This window comes from Odontesthes bonariensis, chromosome 12, assembly GCF_027942865.1.
Source record: "Odontesthes bonariensis isolate fOdoBon6 chromosome 12, fOdoBon6.hap1, whole genome shotgun sequence".
In the NCBI taxonomy this organism is placed as follows: Eukaryota; Metazoa; Chordata; class Actinopteri; order Atheriniformes; family Atherinopsidae; genus Odontesthes; species Odontesthes bonariensis.
Window position 1 is genome coordinate 24,430,285 of NC_134517.1, and position 21,719 is coordinate 24,452,003.

The 21,719-nt window shown below is 40.0% G+C and overlaps 1 protein-coding gene across 1 annotated transcript; it reads right to left on the reverse strand.

Moving 5' to 3' along the window:
* Positions 1 to 11,744: 11,744 nt before the first annotated feature.
* On the reverse strand, positions 11,745 to 19,821 carry arsh (arylsulfatase H). The gene is made up of 11 exons (XM_075479814.1): positions 19,757 to 19,821; positions 19,116 to 19,271; positions 18,814 to 18,935; positions 18,534 to 18,656; positions 18,011 to 18,213; positions 16,970 to 17,190; positions 14,716 to 14,852; positions 14,367 to 14,504; positions 14,126 to 14,285; positions 13,706 to 13,827; positions 11,745 to 12,518 (listed from the first exon to the last, which is right to left on the reverse strand). The coding sequence occupies exons 1-11, from the start codon at positions 19,759 to 19,761 to the stop codon at positions 12,085 to 12,087; spliced, it is 1,821 nt and encodes a 606-aa protein (XP_075335929.1). The 5' UTR covers positions 19,762 to 19,821; the 3' UTR covers positions 11,745 to 12,084.
* Between the last annotated feature and the right edge of the window lie 1,898 nt (positions 19,822 to 21,719).

Sequence of the window (21,719 nt, forward strand, 5' to 3'; positions counted from 1 at the left end):
TCATCTCCGCTGTCATAAAGATCGTTTTAGAAAGATATTCCAACTTTTGTTCAATAACACAATGTGAAACAACTCACATATGTGTGATGGGTAAGCATGTCATTCCATTAAACATTAGCACATATTATATCCTAATAAATAATAAAAATGTATCTATCATATGCAGATCTCTGGATTTGTGGCTTGCAGAAGCATAAAATGACAATGTATGTGTGTTTTTTTTCTTTTTCTTGTGACTTCTTTGAATTTTGAATTATAATTAGGCTGTCTGACCAAAGATTTTGGTCTCCTCTCGATGTCCAGTCAATTAATTTTTGCAGACGATGTCATCATCTCTTTGTCTAAGCCCAAAACAGAGCTTCCCGTACTCATAAATTGTCTCTTTCACTTTCTCTGTACTTCCCTTCTCATGGCAAATAGAAAAATCACTAATAATTACTCCGCATTCCGCAGACTCCCTCATCTGGATAAAAAAAGCTGTTTTCTTGAGACTACAGCCAACTTTTCTCCTGCATCTCTCCCAAGCATCAAATAACTGCCTCTGTACAGTGAACTCCATTTAAGCCTCTCTTTTTTTATTTCATATATTCTTTTTCTCCTCTCTTTATCTCTATCCTCTTCATGTGCTTTCCCCCTACTCAGACTCTCATCATTCCTTTGATTCATCACGCCCCTCTCTTCTCAGAGCCAGAAGCCCTCTCTCCATCCCATGCTGTCTTGCTTCATCTCTCTCCTCCCTCCTCACATCAATATCCCTCAATCTATCCCTCTCCCTATAAACAGGGAGCCTTCATTCTGCTGCTGCCTCCAGACTCTCCACCAACGCTCTCAGTCTCCCTTTACTGTGGGTAAACATGACCCATGCCTCGATCATCCGCTTGTCATTTTGTCATTATAATGCCCTCTGAACTCCTCTCCATCTTTCTTCACATCCCCTCTGCTCACTCCTTCACTCTGTCTCTCTTTTGCTCATCCCTCGGTTCAACTCACTCGCCTCTTCTCTTTTTCTCGAGCGGTGACAAATACTTCCATCACTCTTCAGCCATCTATCCAGAAAGCTGCCTCTCCCTCCTACTCATTCAGTCTTTTACGTCATCTGTATTTCTCCTTCAAGATTACACAAACATCCTTCACAAACAGAACTTTGTTTTCTCTGTCCTTTATTTTTTCTCAAACAGACAGAATGGCCTTCACATCTGTGCGGCATGGTAATAGGTAGACATTACCATGTCTCTTAAATGTCTCATTCTAGCCATACAATCTAACAGATGCGATCTTCTGGGATTGCTAGAGGACTGATGTTGGGCCAAAGGATCAATTTCATTCCCCCAAAAAAGATGAAAACCTTCCTTTAAAAACCTTCATTTGTGCACAAGGGCATTGTAAATTCTGAAAGAAGAGAGCTCCTTCCAAAAAGCATTGCCCCAATTTTGCACTATTGCACACGATTGCATGATATGAAATGTTATTGTAATTTGGATGACTAAGTAGTAGAAGGAGAATTACTCTAATCTTTTTCTCAAGCTTACAATGTATAATGTCTGCTGCTGCGTGTCTCTCAGTCACATTAGCAGCAAAAGATGTAGTTTTATTATGTGTTGACTCACTGTCTTCCCTGGCAGCGCATGTGAATTTCCTTCTGCCCTTTCTCAGCCCGAAGTCATGTTTACAGACAGTATAGTAAATTCAAAGGTTTATTCACATTAGTAAACTAGATTAGCATGTTAGTTATTTCTGAAGAAATGGCCACAAGCACTTTTGGCTAATACAATATACTATCCACACAGACACACACACACACACACACACACACATATATATGTGTTTGTGTGTGCGTGTGTGTATCAATATATATATACCTTTACATATATATACAGTAGATATGTATATATACATATACTACCTGTACAACTGCTGTTGCTAACATAAGATATAATAGGATATTGAAGTCTGAAATTTGCTCCACACAGTTCCCATTGGTGAAAACTGGGTTGGGGTTAATGTGGTGTTTCCTGAAATTAAAGATGAACTTATTTGTTTTTGTTGTGTTTAGCTGTCCAGTTTACCTCACTCATCACTGTCTGTCACTGGACTTTATCTCTGTGAGCTGATGCATCAATTTCAAAGATGAGGCCAAACACTGTGGTGTATTCAGCAAATGTGATGATTGTGTTTGTGGGGTGAGTGGGGCAGTTTTGGGTGTAAAGTGAATAGAGTAGTGGACTCAGCACACAGACCTGTGGAGAGTGCCAGTACTTAGAGTGAGGATGGAGAAGAGATGGGAGCCAAGTCTCTGCGGATGGTTTGTAAGTAAATTCTTAATGCAGGCACAGATGAGAGGAGGGAAGTATAAATCCAATAGTTTAGCCATCATTATGTCTGTTGGTGTTGAATTATTATTATTAAAACATACCTGGTTATGATTGGGAAAACAATGTGGCTTGTGTTAAAATAAACACAAAGACTGAACCACGTCAAACATTTCCCTGAATTAACATGTGATCATTCCCCTCGCTTGAGCTAAACACACAAAAAGTGTTCCAAACACTACAACCCACTGAAATATTGTATATTACTCTGAAAGTCAAGACAACATTTTATACTTTTTACTGTCTCAAGAGCTTTGTTTCCCCGTTTTAAAAGATGAAAAAATCTGCATAAGGAGGATGGACCATAATCTACCACTTAATCTAAGACTTGAAAGTTATTTTTCCTCTTACATTCATCCCTGTTTGAGGCCCTCTCCTCTGATTTTTTTCTATAATCATTACAGTGTGTTTTTCTTTCTTCTATCACATGTTCATCTCTTTTTAAATGCAGGTCTCATTTGACGAGGCCTGTTGTCATGATTTAAATTAGTGGTCTCTGTTCCTCTGCCTGCTCTATCTCTCTTTTATTTAAAAAAATCAATTTGTCATTAGCCTGTCTGTATCTTATTGGTCACACTTCAAGCACTTCTCCTATTGCTATCCCTCTTTTCTACATTTTCTATTCATGCTATCATTCATGCCATCACACATCCCCCATCTCTCCTTCACTGCCTATCTCACCATTTTTTCATTATTCATCCCGTCTCCTGATACCTCTGTTCTTCACCAGCCTAGACTCTGTCATGATGAGTTATAGCGGGAATATCTGAATAGAGAGCTTATGAATGTATTAAACTGTTTTGGTTGCATTTACATTTTATTGGGAAAGTGTTGACTTGCTTATTAAAGCTTGTTTGCGAGCCCATTTCCCCTCGGTGATGATATTAAAATATCAAATCAATTCTGCGATTAGGTTACGTTGAATTGAATTTTCTTTCTTTTCTCTTCTCCCCACTGCAACTACTTCAAGTCCCTCTTTTTTGTTTATTTTCTATATTTTGAATTTATTCCCTCCTTAAAGGGAGTCTGTATGCCTTAGCTATTAATTGTGTTTCTAAAATAATTTGTCCTACATAATTAATGCACAAATTCCCAGGTTAGACTGTCCTATGTGGTCCAGTGGGTCAGTAATTAACACTCTCTGTTCAACTCACGGATGTTTAAACTCAGACAAGCCACATGGAGTTGATTTCCCTGAAGCTGAAAAACAAGCAAAGATCAGTCGTATCTTCTTCCCTGTTAAAGAAATATTTCATGTTTGCAAGGTCAAACATGTTCTGTAAGTGCTTAAAAATTAGCCATCAATTACACGCAGAATTCTACCAACTGGGTTATTTTTTGACCTGATTTAAATCAGACTAAACTGAGCTAACTGAATAACAAAGGCAGTACACGACGCCAAGATGGTAACCCTGAAAACTGTAACTTTGCACATGATGAGCAAACATATGCAGGCCATACATGAGATTCTTTACAAACCTGAATGACGTCTCTGTGACTTCTACACCCAGAGGTGAAATGCACTGTTGCAGCCTGTGTGTGGTTTGGTGTGAATGCTTGCAGGTCGAGGTGTCAGATGTGGGAGTAGGTTAGGCTTTGAAAACCTGTAATTGGCTAAATTATACACACCATTCTGACACTTCCAACAAACTGGTTGTAATTTAGCGTTGTGCTACAGTTTTTTGGGTTTTTTTGTGCCTCAGCTACAAAACAGCCGCAGAGCTGATGCTCTGAAGTGTTAAACCGAAAACCAGATGAAAGCTTTGGAGCCAAATTGTGTCAGTTTAAGAGGCCCAAGGACAGGAAAAGTGTTAGTGCACAGTGTGTGTGTTTGTGTGATAGACCGCAATTGTCCTATTAGCCTAGTATTTTCTCTATCTGCTTCTCATCAAACTCCACCTTCTCAAACACTTCCTGTGAGTAAAGAAGGGCTAAAGATTAAAACTTGACTGGGTGGTGAATCAGTTTGTGATTGTACATTTGGAGAAGTGTGTGAGCACATGAGGGTAGAAATGGTTGAGAGTGTTTGTCTCTTGTGGTTACAGTATATCTGCATTAGGGAGAGAATGTGTATGTGGTGTGTGTGTGCTCGTGCATGCCACTACAAGTGCCCTGTTTCCTGCCTGGGGCCTTGCCCCCTGTGAGAGGTAATTTTGACCATATGGTAAACAACATGACACGTCCGTAAACCACAGACACTGCACCGCACTGTACATACACATACACAAAAACCTTGCATGGTCTGGTGCATAACCACTCCATCCACAGGTTTAATAGATCAGGGTGAGATCTACATTTATATACAAGAGCAGGGTACCGACATGAAGAGACTGAGAGAATGTTAGACTTTGTGTGTGAATGTTCCCCAGCAGAGACATCTTTTCATCGCATCCAATCTGACATGGTAACAATTCCCCAAAGCAGTCCTGAATACACAGTGCAAAGTATACATAACACGTACTGTACTGTGCCCTTACTTTTTATATGTTGCTTCCAAGGAGACAGATTTTCTTGTAATCTTTTGAAATGTTCTCGAGCAATAGTTATTGTGGCTGTATGGAGGTCTTTCAAAGTTTTTCTTTAGACATTTACTGCTTTTGCACTGATTTCCAGTTCAGTCATTGTACCAAACTGTTTTCAGTGAAATACATTTTTTTGTTTAATAACACACTTAACACTGACCTAAGAATCATTCAAGCATAAGAAAGGTATCTATATTGCAAGGGATGAACTGGTGTCGTGTCCACACATACTAGACGAATTTGGAAGGAACCCATTTTAAATTCCATCTTTAAGCATTTTGTTAAAAGCAGTCTGTCACAAAGACACATCTTTTATTTCAGATTAATTGGTCGAGCTACAAAAATGCCACAAATAAAACCGTTGTGTGATAAAAACATAAAATTGTAATTTTGAACCAAAAAAGGTCATTCCTAAAGAGCATTTAGCCAAAAGTGGATAAGTGAGGGACAAAAGAAACAAGCCTGAACAGTACCTGAAAGTTAAGTCCTTATGAAATAAGCAATAATCCTACAAAGAGATATCACAGACCTGAGAAATGCATCCAGCCCTTCAGCTGATCCAACTACTGTTCAATTAAGCCCCATCAGAAATGGTCTTCATGGAAGGTTCGCTGTCAAGAAGCCATTTTCAATTAAAGGAAACAGGAAGAAATGGCTTGAGGTACAAGAAATGACACAAGAGCTGGACTGAAAATCAGTGGCAACAGGTCTTATAGAGTGATGAATCCTCCCCAAAGCTTGGACCTCAACATTATTGAAGCAGTGTGTGATCATCTGGACAGAGAACAGAGCAACGGTCAGCCAACATCCAAAGAAGAGCTTTGGAATGTCTTTCAAGAAGCCTGGAGAACTATTCCTGAAGACTAAAGAAATTACAAGAAAGCTTGACTAAGAGGGTTCGGGCTGTGTTGAACAATAAAGGTGCTCCTACCAAATGTTGAATGTCAAGCCCTTTAGAATTATCCAGACTATGTTTTCCCCTCATATATTTTATTTTGATTTATGTTTGTACATGTTTTAATTGGGGCTGCACGGTGGTTTGGTGGTTAGCACCGTCGCCTCACAGCAAGGGGGTTCGGCAGGGTGTACCCTGCCTCCAGCTAAATAGAAGCTGGGACGGGCTCCAGACCCCCAATAGCTCTGAGTTAGATTAAGCAGGTATAGAAAATGGATGGATGGATGTTTTAATTCATTGCTGCATTTACTTCCCATTTTCCTGTCCATACTGAAAGAAAAGAGAGGTGACTCAAGACTTTTGCACTGTACTGTACATACACAAAAAGCCAACACTGCTGCTTTTCATTTGTTGCATACAGTAAATAGTCATGCATGCAAAAATATTCTCTTAATCCTTGCATCATTATACATAAAGATATATATATAGTGCATAGATACACAAATCCAATCGTCCCTTATAGCACCATCTCTATGTTTCCTTTAAAAGTCCAAATTAATAAAAAAGACAAACAAAAAAAACCTATACTTATCTCGTGATCGCACATGTATTTGTACTACAAAATGCAACGGTGTTGTAGTGACGTGTGATTGTTACTTTGATCAAAACAGAACAGAACAGCAGACTGGGGTCAGAAATCTTCTGCCTGTGTTTCAGAGATAAATTAACCAGCAAGATAAACCGGTAGTTAGCACTGTTGGTTGGATTGTTTTAATTCTTAGAGTGGATGGATTCTGATGAAACCTTGCATCTGTGAAATCCTGGCTTTTCCACTTCCTCCCCAGTCATACATTTACTTTTTAAGGTAGTACTTTGTAGGTTTTATGTAATACTCTGGACATGTGGCCACAGGCCTTTCAGCAAACAGCAGACTTTGTTAGCTGTAATTTTGAGGATATACTAAAAGGCATAAGAGGCCAAAGAGAGCTTGCTGTGGTGGGCATAGACTGCAGAGTGTAATAGTATGTGACGACTTTACCACAAAGGTCAGTTGGGGCCTCAATAAAACCTCAGCCAACAAGAACAATAACCTGGCAGCTGACAGGCCTCAGAGACTCTGGACTCATAGTTTTTTGTCTACATAAATTAGATTTTTCTTTCCTTTTCACAGCTTACAGACACCTGCTCTGTTTTTGGGTCTTGCTTGTGAATACTCACGCCGGTAGCAGGTAAAGGTGGCGTGTACTCGTGGTGGCTGTTTTGGCAAGTCTGAAATACTGCTCTAATGTTAGTTACTTTCTGTCTGGTTTCATGTTTTATTTTGTAGTACTCAGCTGTCTTGGCATTTCCATTCCTTCCCTTGTGAGTTTTCTGCTCACAGGCCCCTGGTCCTGCCTCCTGCCATCCCTGCACTCATCTGCCCCCATTTCCTTGCAGTCAACCCAACATACTCTACACACTCTGCAGTTTCCATTATGCCTTTACCAGAGAGTCTTTGTTTTACCTTGTGGGATCATCACTTCCTAGTGTTTCCCTAGTGCTTTTCCCTTTTCCCTTTTAGATTTTTGTTTACTCATGTTTATTTCTTTGCCTTGTTAGGACTAAGATTCTGGTTATGACTCCCTGGACCTGCAGCAGATTCTTTGCCTCTTAGTATTTTACTGTGAGTAGCTGTTTTGTGCATCCGTCTTTGATCATTCCACAAAGGTCACAACTTCAACATTTGAATAATCTAATTTAGGATCTAATTCAAAACACAACAGGTCAAAACAGTATCATTATAAGTATGTCGCTGTTTCTGAAGCTCACTCATTAACATATTTATTTTCTCTGTTTTATTGAGTGCACTTCCACTCACATAGTCTGCATATTAGTTTCTTTGTGGAGTATCTTGCGCCATCGGCCAGCACAAAGTAAAGCTGTATTTGATCATCTTTGGGGTTGGGATGTCAGGACATGGAATTCTATTTGTTTAAATTAAGAGATAAAAGCTCTACAAAAGCACCAGACTTAGTCGAGTTATGCAGGAGGTTCATTCAATTTCCACTGACTGTTTCTTTTTTCCATGACAAAGATCCAGAAGTAGTAGTTCCCAGTTGAAACTGCAGCATCGGACACAAAATTAAATATGCTGAAAGTCTCAGTTCTATTCAAATGGTGCCACACCTGGTAACCTCCCTGAAATAACATTGATCCCCTAAAACATGGCTCATGTTGAATTTTTAAGATTAAGATTAAGATCCGATTTATTGGTCATGCATACACACAAAATTTGTCCTCTGCTTTTAACCCATCCAGGAAGGCACCTGTTGACACACACGTGCACAGGGTCACACACTCGGAGACAGATGCCAACCTGGAGCAGCTATTTAGCGCCTGGGGAGCATGGGGGTATGGTGCCTTGCCACCACGAGTTTTTGCACCTTGGCCGTGACAAAGAGGTGGACTGACACCCTTCCAGCTATCAGTTTCACCAATCTTTTTTGGGTGGCAAGAGTGGGAATTGAACCACCAACCTTTCGATTATTGGACGACTGACTCTAACCACTGACCCACAGCCGAATGGTCTCATATAGGTCTCATATAGAATGGTCTCATATAGAGGTCTATAGGTCTCAAAAGCACAAATTACACGTGGTTTCTGTTTGTATAAATCATACATGTGATACAATTGCTGGTCCTCCCACTTCCTGCCTTCTCATGTCAAATTGCCTTAAAACGCCTCACAGCGCCAGCTCTGCTTAAAGCAAACTATTCCTCTAATATCCAGACATGGGAGTGGGATTAATTGCATTATCTAACATTGAAAAAGAAATGGTCATCAATACTTTTTCCGTGATCCTTTTTGTCAGTTTATTCATACATGCACAGATAGCAAAAATTGTAAAGACATGAGGCAGCAGCTTCCAGATAGGAGGATGAAGGAAACAATGCTTACTGGCTGTCTCTCAAAACAATGCTTAATTTGACTGATGCCATAGCTGCTCTGTGTCCTGTTCCACCACAAACATCCTCTATGCCTGACACTGTTATTGATTTAATTTGCCAAGGAAACCAAGTGCTAAGATGGAAAACATATTTTTCACAACCAATTTTATAAATCTTACATGGTCTATGATGGCTTCTGCTTCTGGTATTTTTCAATTTATGAGCTGTGGCCACATGTGTCCACAGAAAAAGAGAAACAAAGCAATGCAACAACATCCTCATTGCTATTACTGTTTGTGGTGCAGGAGAGCCGCTGTCAGTCTGTTTAGGCTGCCATGCCATACTCCTGTTTTCAAGCTGTATGCGTGTTCATGAGTGTCAAACAGAGGGTTATAAAAATGCTTTATGGCATCCCCATGAAACACTGACCTTTAGAGAAAACCACTGATCTGTGCAAAACAAAGTGATATACTGTGTGCATGTTTGTTCACGAACATGTGCGTGCGTCTAGGCCTGTGCACAAATCCATGTTTTTATGCGGCTACGTGTGCGCACACTCACCCGTGTGTGTGACATGACGTAAAGCCAGAAACCTTCTATCACACCAGCCATCATTAACTCTGATGTACAGCCAAATGTCATTATGTATGGTCGACTGCATGATTTACTGATGGACACATAATGGAGTGGCTACTGTAATGAACTTTTGGACTGTTTGACGTACGGCACTCTGCTGGAAGGAAGAGAAGTAAATACTATGAGCTTGATGGCAGCGATTACGGTGATGATGATGAAATTTCTCTTCTCACTGACTCATTGATGCGCTGGTTGTTGCATGTGTTCTACGGTGTGAGGAGGAAGAGAAAGGGAGGATATGGAGTAGGAGGAGATGCAGAGAGCAGTTTGGGTAGATGGAGGAAGAAGAAACAGAGGAATTAGAGCAATTATAGGCTGCTGATGATGCTAACTTTGATGTTTTGACAGCCAGCCATTGCTGAAGGGAGACAGTGTTGATGATGATGAATGATAACATCGATGATGGAGGAGTTCACAGTTTTTAAAAGTGTTTTATTATCAAAGATATGTGGAGCCACAGCGTGTTAAAATGGGTCAACCCTCCACTCAGCACTGGTTTAATTCGGCAGTGCAGTGCTGTGGCTTCCTGAAGGGGTGGAAGTGAAAAGGGAAGACCAAAAGTATCAGTTTGTCACCAAAATTACACAGTTGAAAAGGAAGGGAAGGGAAGGATTTCTGAAGATAATTAGGGAGAGAAAAGGAGGATAGCATGGAACATGGAACAGGACTGAAGTAAAAATAAAGAACATGAGGACAAAGTCAAAATATAAAAAAGACCAAAAAGCATTGCAATATGGCACGACAATATCTAAACGTGTTGTCCTTCATATTATGTTTTTGAATTTGTTCACCTGTTTTGCTTTACAATGTGCATACTACTAGAAATGATATGATTATAATTATTATTACACAGCACAACGGCCCACAGTGATAAGAATATAGCATTACATTTTCACCTTTTCTGTCCTCTCTCAAACACTCACAGCAGAACAATCCATCGTTCTAATCACAGTCTGACTTTGCCCCCTAATGGTGTAAAGCCTTAACTGCCTTCTTGAGAGATTTTACTTCAGTGCTCAGCTATTCTTACCATGGTTAACTAATGCCAAGCACTGTAGACTATTATAGATGAGAGCACCTGCAGAACAGATCCTTCATTCATTGAGTGATGAACAAAAACAACAGATGCTAAATTTGAGTCTCACTCAGCTGCATTGACTTGTTACACTGTCCGCAGAACTTGTGCAGCCGGTGGCTTCTTACACTTGAAAGGTGTGAGACGTGAAATGTTTTTGTGATCCCCCTGTGATCACATGAAGTGAATGACAAGCTCTAGAATGATTTATTCTTCCTCTAACAATGATTGCATTGCCACTGCAAAACACTGCAGTTTAAAGTTTGATATAAAAAAAAAAACGGCTGCACTCACCTATCTCACAGCCTTCTTCAGCGATGGATTTTTCTCTGACACAAACGGACTTAAAACATACAAACTGCTAGATTAGAAATAAGACTAGATAAGCGCCTGCTTTAATTTATACTTGTTTGCTAATGTTATAGGTAAAGCAGTTTTCCTGGATTTCCACGCTGTAAAGATTTAAGTCAATGCCACAAACCTTGATTGTATTTTTATGTATGATGCTATTTTCTAAGGTGGATTGCTGAGAAAATTTTTTTTAACAAAAAGTATTCATGATTAAGCCATTTTACAGTTCTGCTATTAGCAGCCGGTGGCTTCTCTGAGACTCTGAGAAACAAAATCCTCGGATTAAACAAACCACCTGATCTGATGAAACAAAAATTAAAGCATTTGGTCTCTATTCCTAACAGCATGTGAAAGTAAACTAGCCGCTGAGCCTGACTTCTTTATTATCATTCCTACAGTCAAACATGGTGATGACAGCATCGCTCTGAGGGAAACATCTTCTGTGAAGGGAACTGGGAACAAGTAAGAATAGGGGGAAAATGGATGCAGTAAACTACATAGCCCACCTTAGTGAAAGGTTGCACAAGACCTCAGGATGGGATGAAGCATACCACCAATAAACCACAGGACTGGCTTTGGGAAAAATCTGTGAGAGTCCTGGAGTGACTCAGCCTGAGTCTGAATCTGAATACGGTAGAGATCTGAAAATAATTGTCCACAGATGCTCCCCATCCGACCTGTTTGAGCTCGAGTGATTCTGCCAAGAAGAGAAACGTCTAAAAAGAAAGTGTGAAAGGTTCAAGTATTATTTTCAACAGGACGTGAAGCTGCAGCAAGGTGATGGGGCAAGTTTAGCTATCAAGGATCTAAATAATTATGTTATTGTGATATTTCTTTATTACTCCAAAAACCTGTTTTTGCTTTGTTGCTGTGGAAAATCGTGTGTGGACTGATAAAACAAAACTCCTTAAATTCACTGAAAATGAGTCTGACGTGTCCTTATGCCTTGTGTAATAAGTCACTGAGCAGTCGGTAAACCGTTTAATCTTAAATTAATTTAATCAGTTTCTGGCTGATTTCATTTTCAATAATTCTTCTATTATACATAACCATAATACTATATTTCAATTTCTCTCTTAGTTACATTACAGTTACTTGTATTGTACACTGCTGTTCAATATGAGTTTAAATTACACAAACAGCTGTGGTGGAATGTTTTTAATCTAAAAGTCTAGCCAAACCTTTTCACAACAGAGCTTTAAAATCCTAATAATCCCAGAAATGCACCCTGATCCACACCAACCAAATTCTAAAACTGTTTTGTTTATTCCCATTGAGCAGATTTCTGTTACAAGCCTTTCACCCATCCTAAGCCATGGTGGGGTTTGTCTCCCACAACTGTGTTGTATTCTCTTTGCACCCACAGAACGGAAAAGTACCACAGCAGGGCTGCAGCCAGGGTCTCCACAGAATCTTTTCCCACGTCATTTGGTTTTGAATACTGTGTGCATCTGTGTTGGCCTGGGAATGAGTGTCATCAGACATCTGTTTGTTTGTCAGGGTACTTTCATGTCTTTCCACAGCTTTGGCAGTCTCCTCGAGGATTTCAGAAAATCGAGGCTCAGTGTCAAGAGTCAGTGGATGGGACTCTGAAGGATCACGGAAAAGGTCATACAGCAGTGGTGGGTTGTGGTGTGTCACATGTTCTCCATGACACAAGCAAACCTTAGTGTCATAGCATCCACCGGCTCCCGGGGGGGAAAAGTTGGGAGTGAAATAGTGAACCTTGAAGATCGAGTCACCTGGGTAGAAACACGTACAAGTGAATACATGCACAACATTCAATCTCAATTACAAGTGAGAGAAGTCTAGCATAGTCTGTTGGATCTCCATAGCACTGGAGAACAGTCTGACACCAACATCTTAACACTGTGGGATACAAGAAAAAAAATCTGAGAGTTCTATTTATATTTATTCATATTTATAAAAATAGTCCTGTGGCACTAAACGAAGCCCAGGATGCAGCAATGGTACCTCTGAGAAATGTTGAGTGAAAACCTGTTCTGGGAGAGTCGTTAGGTAACCATGCAAGAACATTACTGCAAAAGCTGTAAACATGTTCTTTGTAGATCCTAACAGTCATTCTCTGAAAGAACCAGGCAACTAAACAATTAGAAATAAAAACCTCTCAGTTAAACAGCAAAGTCAATGCAACACAACCAAAAAACACCAGACGAATATCAGCCATTACCATCAGCTGATGCTAATCCATTTCCCGAAAGGCTGATTGCAACCAACAAGATGAATAATGGCTGATACAGATGTTGGGCCAAAAATATCTGTGCATTGCATTGTCAGTAAATAAAAAAAAAAAAAAAAAAAAAAAAGGCCCACAATGAGGCCCACAGTGTTGAACTTTACAGAAGACCCTGCTGCTGTCCAAAATCCATCACTACTTTGTGGACACATGAAACTAAGTTATGGGAAGAATGCAAGGCACTTTGAAACATCACTCCAAACACGTGTACATCATGACTCGGGGCATCATTGTTGCCTCTGGGCCTGGACACCTTGTTCCTTTGTAAAACTCCTCAGTTCAAACATTTCTACAGATTTCTGACACAGATACACATATGGCAGTTGTTTTTCACAATAAAGCTTTGGAAGTGCAAGAAGAGAAACACTGAATTGAATTGAATTGAATAGAATAGAATAACACTACATTAATATCAACATGTGACATTGTTTTGGCAGCATACTAGTTCCTATCAATGTAGCACACTTTCAGAGAGGGTTTTAAAATGAGCTCTTTTAAACCGTCTTCTAATACGTTGTGAATTTAAGCTCTATCTTGTTTTAATCGTCTAATGAATGAATGAAGATAGTCTGACTGCGTTGACATATGTCTCACATCTGAACAGGCTACATTTTCTGCTGTAAACGGATCATAACTCCGGAAGGTCGAACATATGTATCTGTGAGAACTTACTGCCAGGTGGGTGCCAGCGTACTGCATTCAGGTAGATGCCACAGTAGTGGAACATGAACTCGTGCTCTGATCGAACAGCTTTGCCCTCCAACAGTGGCATGAGGTTATAGCCGTCTAAATGTCTGAGAGAGAAGTGCAACAAAGAAAGACAGGACAAAAGAAGAAAGTGGCAAACAGATGAGCTACAACCCACTTTTTATAAAGATGAAGACTGAGTGATGATGCAAAGGTGAAAATGAAATCTTGTTTCACCCCTCAGTATGGAATACCATGTCTGTTTTATACTAGTAAATGAGGGAGTGATTTTATAAGCAGAAAGTCAGTTTTAGTGGAATCTTCTTTCCATCTTTTGCAACTATGCATCTATTCAACAATTACAGAAACCTTTTAAAAAATAAGACTACAGAGGAAATTCTGTACCTGTCTGGTTGTGTGTCCTTAGCTAAATATTTTAGTGTGGGGTACAGATCCATGAGGCTCGTGGGCTCAGCCACCACTCCTCCTGCTGGCAGTCTGCCAGGCCAGCGGAAAATTCCAGGTACCCTGATCCCCCCTTCCCAGCCCCCCATAGCCTTTCCACCTGCAGGTAAGACAATGTGAGAAATCACAACAAATATTTGTGAAAGTCTCTGTAAATAAAACATCTTAACATATTGTTTACCTTTATATATACTGTTCCATCCCCCTTTCTGGCCAGTTAGTGAATCAGCATCCTCCAGGTGTCCGCCATGGTCTGATGTGAAATACACAAGGGTGTTGTTGGCTAGACCGAGAGAATCCACTGTCTCTGTCACTTTACCTAGAAAGCAAGGCAGGTTGGCCAGAAAACATGATATAAAATCTCACTCCACAAACAACGGAAACAATTAGAATCGCAGTTTATTTAACTTTCGTACGTTGGGCCAGAATTTGCAGCAGGAAAATAAATCTGGAATGACACGCCGGATTGGGCCGCCGACCATGTAAATGCATGCACATATTACCATATCTGCTTTACACCCCTCACTCACCAATGATCCAGTCCATTTCCTCCAGATTGTCACCATAGCGACCATGGCGACTCTTGCCAGCAAAGGCTGGTGTTTTGAACAGCGGTGTGTGAATGTGAGCCAGAGAAAAGAAAAGGAGGAATGGATTATCAGCATTCCTAAAGAGGAGAAAATGAGAGAGATATTCCCTCATTATTCCTGTCTGTCTTTTTAAATATAACCCACAATGTGGGTCACAAATTGGACATGACTTTGTTTGCTTGTGTGGCTCTGTCTGTGCTGCCAGACATAAAATGTGTTTTGTCTGCAATTTGGAGCTCAAAAGGTAACATACGGGTAACATTTGTTCATCAAGTCATTACAATGTCTTTAGATCTCGTAATGGGCTGCATGGATCTGTATGACAATCGGTTTGTATGATCGAAGTCTACAGCTCAGTCAATTGTCAAATTAGAAATGACTAGCTAAAGTGGATGTGGTATATTACAAAATAATATTCATTTCTAATTAATTCAAAATTTTAAAGAATCTACACATTGCCTAAATATGTAAAGAGTGTGAGGAAAGCCACGTTTCCTCAGTCATGCAGTTACTAAGTCACCTTCTTTGGAGATACAAAGAGTTGGGTTTGTATCTGGTGTCTGAATTCTACTTGCTGACAATATAGCCATTGATGCTTGTGGCAAAAGTTCAATGGTTCAAGGGCAAAAAACAGGAAATGGTTTAAATGCTCCGTGTCTGCTTGAACTGTATTTATTACGGCTTTCAGCTACATTACAACATCTGAGACACTTAAAGTGAAATATGTTAAATAGTTTTCAAAAATCAAAACATAGAGAGAATAACTCAAATGAAGAACTGATAGATTTAAAGGTATGTCAGAGTTATGTAACACTGTAAGTTGAGGAAAAAGCAACTGAAAATACAATCATTTTACTCCCCTCGGTCGGACATGAGAGAAAAAAGAAGCGGCGCTCCACGGAGATGTTATTTTCTTTTGTACAATACATAGGTGTGGTTTCATGTGCATGTCTGGCTGACTGCATGCTCAACAAGCTGCAGGTGACTTCAGGGGTGGACACAAGCCAGATAACTTTTGACCTTGTGGGAACAACACTTTCAGAGATAACATCCGCTTTACTGAGGTCCATAAACTCGACCCTCGTTGCATTACTTCTATTACAGTAACAGCACTTACTGTTGAACAAAACTGCCTCTGCAACCCATGCGCTGTAAATTAAATCTACAGTGTTTGGTGACAGAAGAAGGAGATGAAATACACTGCATCCCGTGAGGAAGAGATAACCAGAGGAGATAATAAACCTGAACATCTTGTAAATAATATCACACATCACGCATGTCAGTTATGTAAATGTAGTTGAATTCAATGCTCAATCTTGCCTTTAAGTTACTTGTATGGGGATTTTGCCAGATGACGCTGTGGCTATAAAATCTGGATTTTATTAGAGCAGAGCGTCAGTCTGGAAATGCTTAAGGCAACCTCAAGCTGACATTTGAGTCTAGCTCAGAGAGTATATGCAGGAGTGACTTGATCCCAAAGACATTATCTGGGTGTGTTAGTCCTGTTTTGAGAAGCTGGATTTCTGTCGGACTAACGTGTTTCCATGCATTTTAAAATTCTTATTTTGGTCAGACTAATGCAATAATTTGTTTTTCGATAGTATCAGGAAACTGCTTAGTGTTGTTTTTGTGCCTTACTTTTATTTTCACTCTACTATTTAATGCAATTTTCTGAACACTCATTAGCTGTGCTACAGACTTATTTTACAGCATGAAAGGTTGACATTTTAATTAGTCCAATGCTTGGATCTATAACCAATAAGCTGATGACACACTTACTATCAGCTGCAATGCATAAATTGCCACTGTGATGCTCACTAAGATGCTGGCTTTTCAACTGAGAGGTTTAAACCACTGTCTCTTTTGTTCAAGTGCTGTCATATACAGCTAACTGTGTTGCTGTGGACACTTCCATCTATCCATCCATTTTCTGTACCTGCTTCATCCAGTTTGGGCTTGCAGGGGGCTGTAGCCCAGAGCCCAGAGCCCAGAGCCCAGAGCCCAAGAGGCAGGATAAACCAAGGACAGGTCGCCAGTCCATCACAGGGGTACACTTGATTTTGTGATAAAAAACTATTTTTGAACATTTGATGGCAGACATGGAACCGCCCTGAGGAGTTTGGGAGAGCTTTCTAAGTTTGTGAGAACTGAGAAAAAGAAACAAGCACAAATTGTTTTGCTTCTACATTTTTACCTCTTTATAAAATGTTGCGCTTCTCCCAGCAATCTCTGGGGCAGCGTCTCCACCGTCATAGGCTGCTCGATCACCTCTTGGTTCCTCATGATGATGCAGTTCCAGGTCGGAATGAACCCAAAGGGAACATACCACACAGCCGCTGCCAGGACGCTGAGGAAGGAAAGTGGTACCAGGAGCCACAGGCTGACTTCAAGAAGGCCGCACACACGGACACACACCTGAGAATACACACAGGATGGATGCCTTAACACATTTAGAGAGAATATCCTCCGTCACACACAGTGTCATAATTGATATATTTGTTATAATGTGATTTATGACTCAGCTGTTGCTCCTGTGTTATACTGACACCTCAAAGTTAGATTCATGTGCTATTACATAATAAAGCCACCAGATGACACCACAAACTAAAGCAGTTATTCAAATCCACTGAGTCAACCAAGAAATACACTATGCTCTTTGTTCACCTATGCAGTGCTGCACGGTTTTTATGTTTGGACCTGAAAACAGTGTCCCTGGAGAGAACTCTAATTGGCTGCGGTTCTTTCTATTGTTCTCATATTTTTCTAATTAGCACAAAAATTTTCAACTTTCTCTGGTTTGTGCTACCTGTGGCACAGCTGGTTCCCATTTGTCTCACTGGTACCGTTGCTTGCCAAGTCCTCACTAAATTTCAGTTTCACAATTGTGCTTTCTCTTAAGAAAAGTTCCCAGCTAGCGTGACTGCGAGTTTCACAACTGCCGCTTCTGTTCTCAATCTTCTTTCAAACCCTTATGGCACATGTTTCAGCGATTACGCATCAGTCGTTTTGCTTCGGGCTGAATGGCACGACATTTCTTTGTTTTCCAATTTCCTCTTTATTGTTTGGCAACAAAAACATATCTCTTTGTTTTGTTGATGTGTGTATTTCTACTTTTTTTCAGGCTGCCCAGCTCTACAGTGTGTGTATTTTCCAATTATGCCATGTTGGGATAATTTCTATGGAGAATATTTATTAAAAAAAAAAAAAAAGGAAAAAAAGACGAGCTAACACATACCAATGTGATGAGTCCAACTCCAAGTAATAAGGTAAGATTCTGGAGAGTGTGCCGGAGATCTACCAGGATATCACTGCCCTCTCCAGGCACACAATCATTGAACAGGGTGAATGGCAGGCCATAGAAGTAGCTAAAGCCATGTTGGTTTGGGTGATGACAGTGATCCCCTCTGTATTCACAGTTCACACCCAAGTGCCATTTACCTGCAGATACACAAAGAGCCAAAACAAGAGAGAGATATACGGAGAATGAAGAATCAAAATCACCTTTGTCTGGCTCACCTACAGAATACCTCATATGCCTCACGCAGAGCCATACTGTTTTATCTGCTGCCACTTGTTGCATAAAAATGTACATGTGCTAATGATGCTCTCGATTACCTCGATATACAAGATTTTCTCATCATGCCACAGCACACAAAAGCAGAAAAAACAAGGAAAGTCAAGAAAAGACAGAGCGAACTTGATCTTTTTTTTACGAGAGAGGACTTGAGTGCCATTCAGCAAAGCTGATCACATCTCACCGACTAGCCCAGTGGCGTATCCTTGTTGCTGCAGCCTCTTAGCAAAGGTTGTCTCACTGGGCGGTAGACCCCCTGAACCTCCAAGGAACAGTAACACCTGGACACGGCCTGTGCTGACCATTCCTAGTCAGCGCACAAATACAAACAAGCTAAAATGAAATGAAGAATCATAATACAATCATGGAAAATTTGATATTTAGATAGTGAGCAAAACGTCACAAGTTAACTATGGATGTGACTATTTGGCGGTGACTGGGTAAGCAGTGAGTCAGTTTGTTACCTGAGCGCAGTGTATAACGGCCCGTCATAAAAGCAGCCCGGCTCGGGGTGCAGAGAGGAGCTGCTGCAATGTGCTGGGTCAGCTTCACCCCCTCAGAGGCAAGCCTGTCTATGTTAGGAGTCCTACAGGGAAGAGTGTAGTGAATATGTAAAGGAATATAGGCACATGTGTGTGCTGTGGCATGATCGATGGCAATGCATCAGATATGATAAAAAAAAAAAAAGGCTGGATGGGGAAGTTGTCCATAATGATTTCAGAAATTAGAATGGAAGCAAACTGAAAGCTTAACATGCAACACTGACCTTATGGTATCGTTACCATAGCAGCCTATGTCACCAATTCCGAGGTCATCCACCATCACCAGAACAAAGTTTGGCTTTTTGTCAACAACCTCCCCTTTGACATCACTTCCTGCTACCAGGAGCAGGGAGAGAAGAAGAGATGCCAGCGGGGCAGACCTGAGTAGAAGATTTACAGTGACAGACAGTTTAACCTGACTGAAATAACTAGCTGTGTAAGAGCTACAGAAACATTAAAAAGGCTCATTCGTCGCATTCTCTGGTTTCAGCTTTCAAACTGTGGGATTTATTGTAAACTGGAGTTTAAACAGTTGGTCAGGCAGTTTTAACCTCTGCAACGGTTTTAAACCCATGAAACATACGCAGTTGCAAGACTATCTGTCGTATATTGTGCACATCGTGTCAAGCAAGTGGCATGTACACCAAAATGAAACTTTTATGACTTTAAACGCCGAGCTGTTGTGTGCAAATGTGAATTTATGCAGACATCCAATAAGAAAAGTCCGGACTTAAGTACGTAGGGACGTATTTGGTTGCACCTCTCAACGTGAGTTTCTTAACCTGATCTGTAGGCTACTGCTGTATCTGTAAACGCATTAACAGCTTGTTTTAATAAACAGACAAATCTTGCAAAATGCACTCACCTCATACTCTATCTACACGCTCAAGTGTTTCCTTCTTTGCTGAAATCCCGCCTCCAAGATCTTATCGTAACACCTGGATTACAAGCGCACTACTACATTTGTCTTAAATGATGAAGTAAAGGGGCCACAGAAGGTTTCACACTAACTATGACGTTCGCATTGTGAACTTCTACGGTCAGCGATTGTTTCTGTGACCACATTACAGTTAGGTTTATGGATCAAAACATTTACATTAAAATCCTGTAGGGAATTTAGCTGAACACAGCATTTTTCATATAGATCAGGCCACTGTTTTGCAGTCTGTTAGCTGTGTGTAACCCAGTTTTCACTGGAGAAATTAAACAGTCCCGCTGAGATAGAATATCATAACAATCCTACAACACTCTGATCTCATGACACCTTGGGTGATGTGTATTGAATGAAGTCGATTATTTGATGGTTGCTACTTAAACTGCAGCTGTCACATTATAATACATTCATTTACATCATTTCAATTTCATCACAACTTAATTTACATAGCACTTTTCAAATGAGAGCCATTCAAAGAGCTTAGATAACACATGTAATAATAATAATAAAAAAGAAACTTAAAACAGATCTAAAACTAAAACGCAGGTCAGGCATATGATAACAAGGAAGATGCAATAAAAACGAAGATAGAAGGCATATAATAAAACAATAAAATGTCACAAGACAAGATTCAGTACAGTGAGAAATTAACCAAATGCCAAAGAGATAAGTTTTATGATGTGATTTACAAGACAAGAGTTTTAGCAAACCTGCAGCTTTTCTGAAGATGATTCCACCTAAGGTGCATAAAAGCTAAAGCAGCTTATCTTTGATGACGACGCTTTACTTGATGATCTGAAATCTAAAATTTATTTTGGTCCTAAACCATTTAATGCTTAGACCAACTGCAGTATTTTAAAATAAATTCTTTGCTATTTGTTGTAACTATGCATTTCCCCCCCTGAAAGTGAGTATTTTATACAGAGGTGTGTGTACTTAGCTGTGGTATTTTTATGAGTCATTTTATCCTGCCCACACCAACAAGGCTGAGTGTTTTGTTTTTCTTTCGTTGTTGTTGTCGTTTTTTTTTTCTTGCGTCAGTAGTGAATGATAATTCTGCCCGGTTTACTTGTAATCAAATAAGCTTGATAAGTCACTACCAGATCCCCCTTTGGCACTTTCAGTGCTTGGTTTAAATGGGTGGTTTTGTGTGGGTGTAATTACTGGCAAGAATTACATAGATATGTGCACATGTACAGACATCAAGTGTGTTTGTGCTTTGCGAGCAAAGCATACACAAGTTCCCACACTTAATTTCAAAGGACCTAATCAGGTGTACCTTTATAGACCTGTCAACACAAATCATTCAGAAAGCATGATCCTGTGATATGTGTTTCCTTCAAGAAATACTTGGCATACTGAGCATTTCACTTCATGTCAGAGATTTGTCTTTGTCAGAGGTTACTTAACGCTCTAAAACGTTACAGACAAACTGGGAAAAACACTGCTAGACATGTTATGTGCACACATTTACACTGTATTTTTTTAATATATCATTGGACTCATATAACCTAAGTCATAAACCACTAGAATTTGATAATAAGATAATTGAACTTAGGTTGTACTTATTTACCTAAGAAATGATGTACTCGAGAATTTATCAATGTAACGTAAAGAAGACAGAATGTTTGCTGTCATGCTTTAGGTGTTTTCTAACTATAACTTACAACTATAGCTATAATAACATTGACATGCTAACATAGCATGTTATAAGTGCTACTGATACTCAGTTCAGTTAGGTCCGTATATATTTGGACACCCGGTTTTGGCTCAGTGTGCAAAAACTCACATCCAAATAAGAGAAAGGGGAAACCAATTAGAAGTCTTTCAGGTGGAACCATCTTTTTCGGGGGGTAACGTTTGATTAACAGTTGCCTATCAAAATGGTTTCATT

Coding starts and splice junctions, on each gene's coding strand:
- arsh (XM_075479814.1), bottom strand. Junction 18,214..18,533: donor ATACGCCACTGGGCTAGTCG/GTGAGATGTGAT, acceptor GTGTATCTGCAG/GTAAATGGCACTTGGGTGTG. Junction 14,505..14,715: donor GGAAATGGACTGGATCATTG/GTGAGTGAGGGG, acceptor CTTGCTTTCTAG/GTAAAGTGACAGAGACAGTG.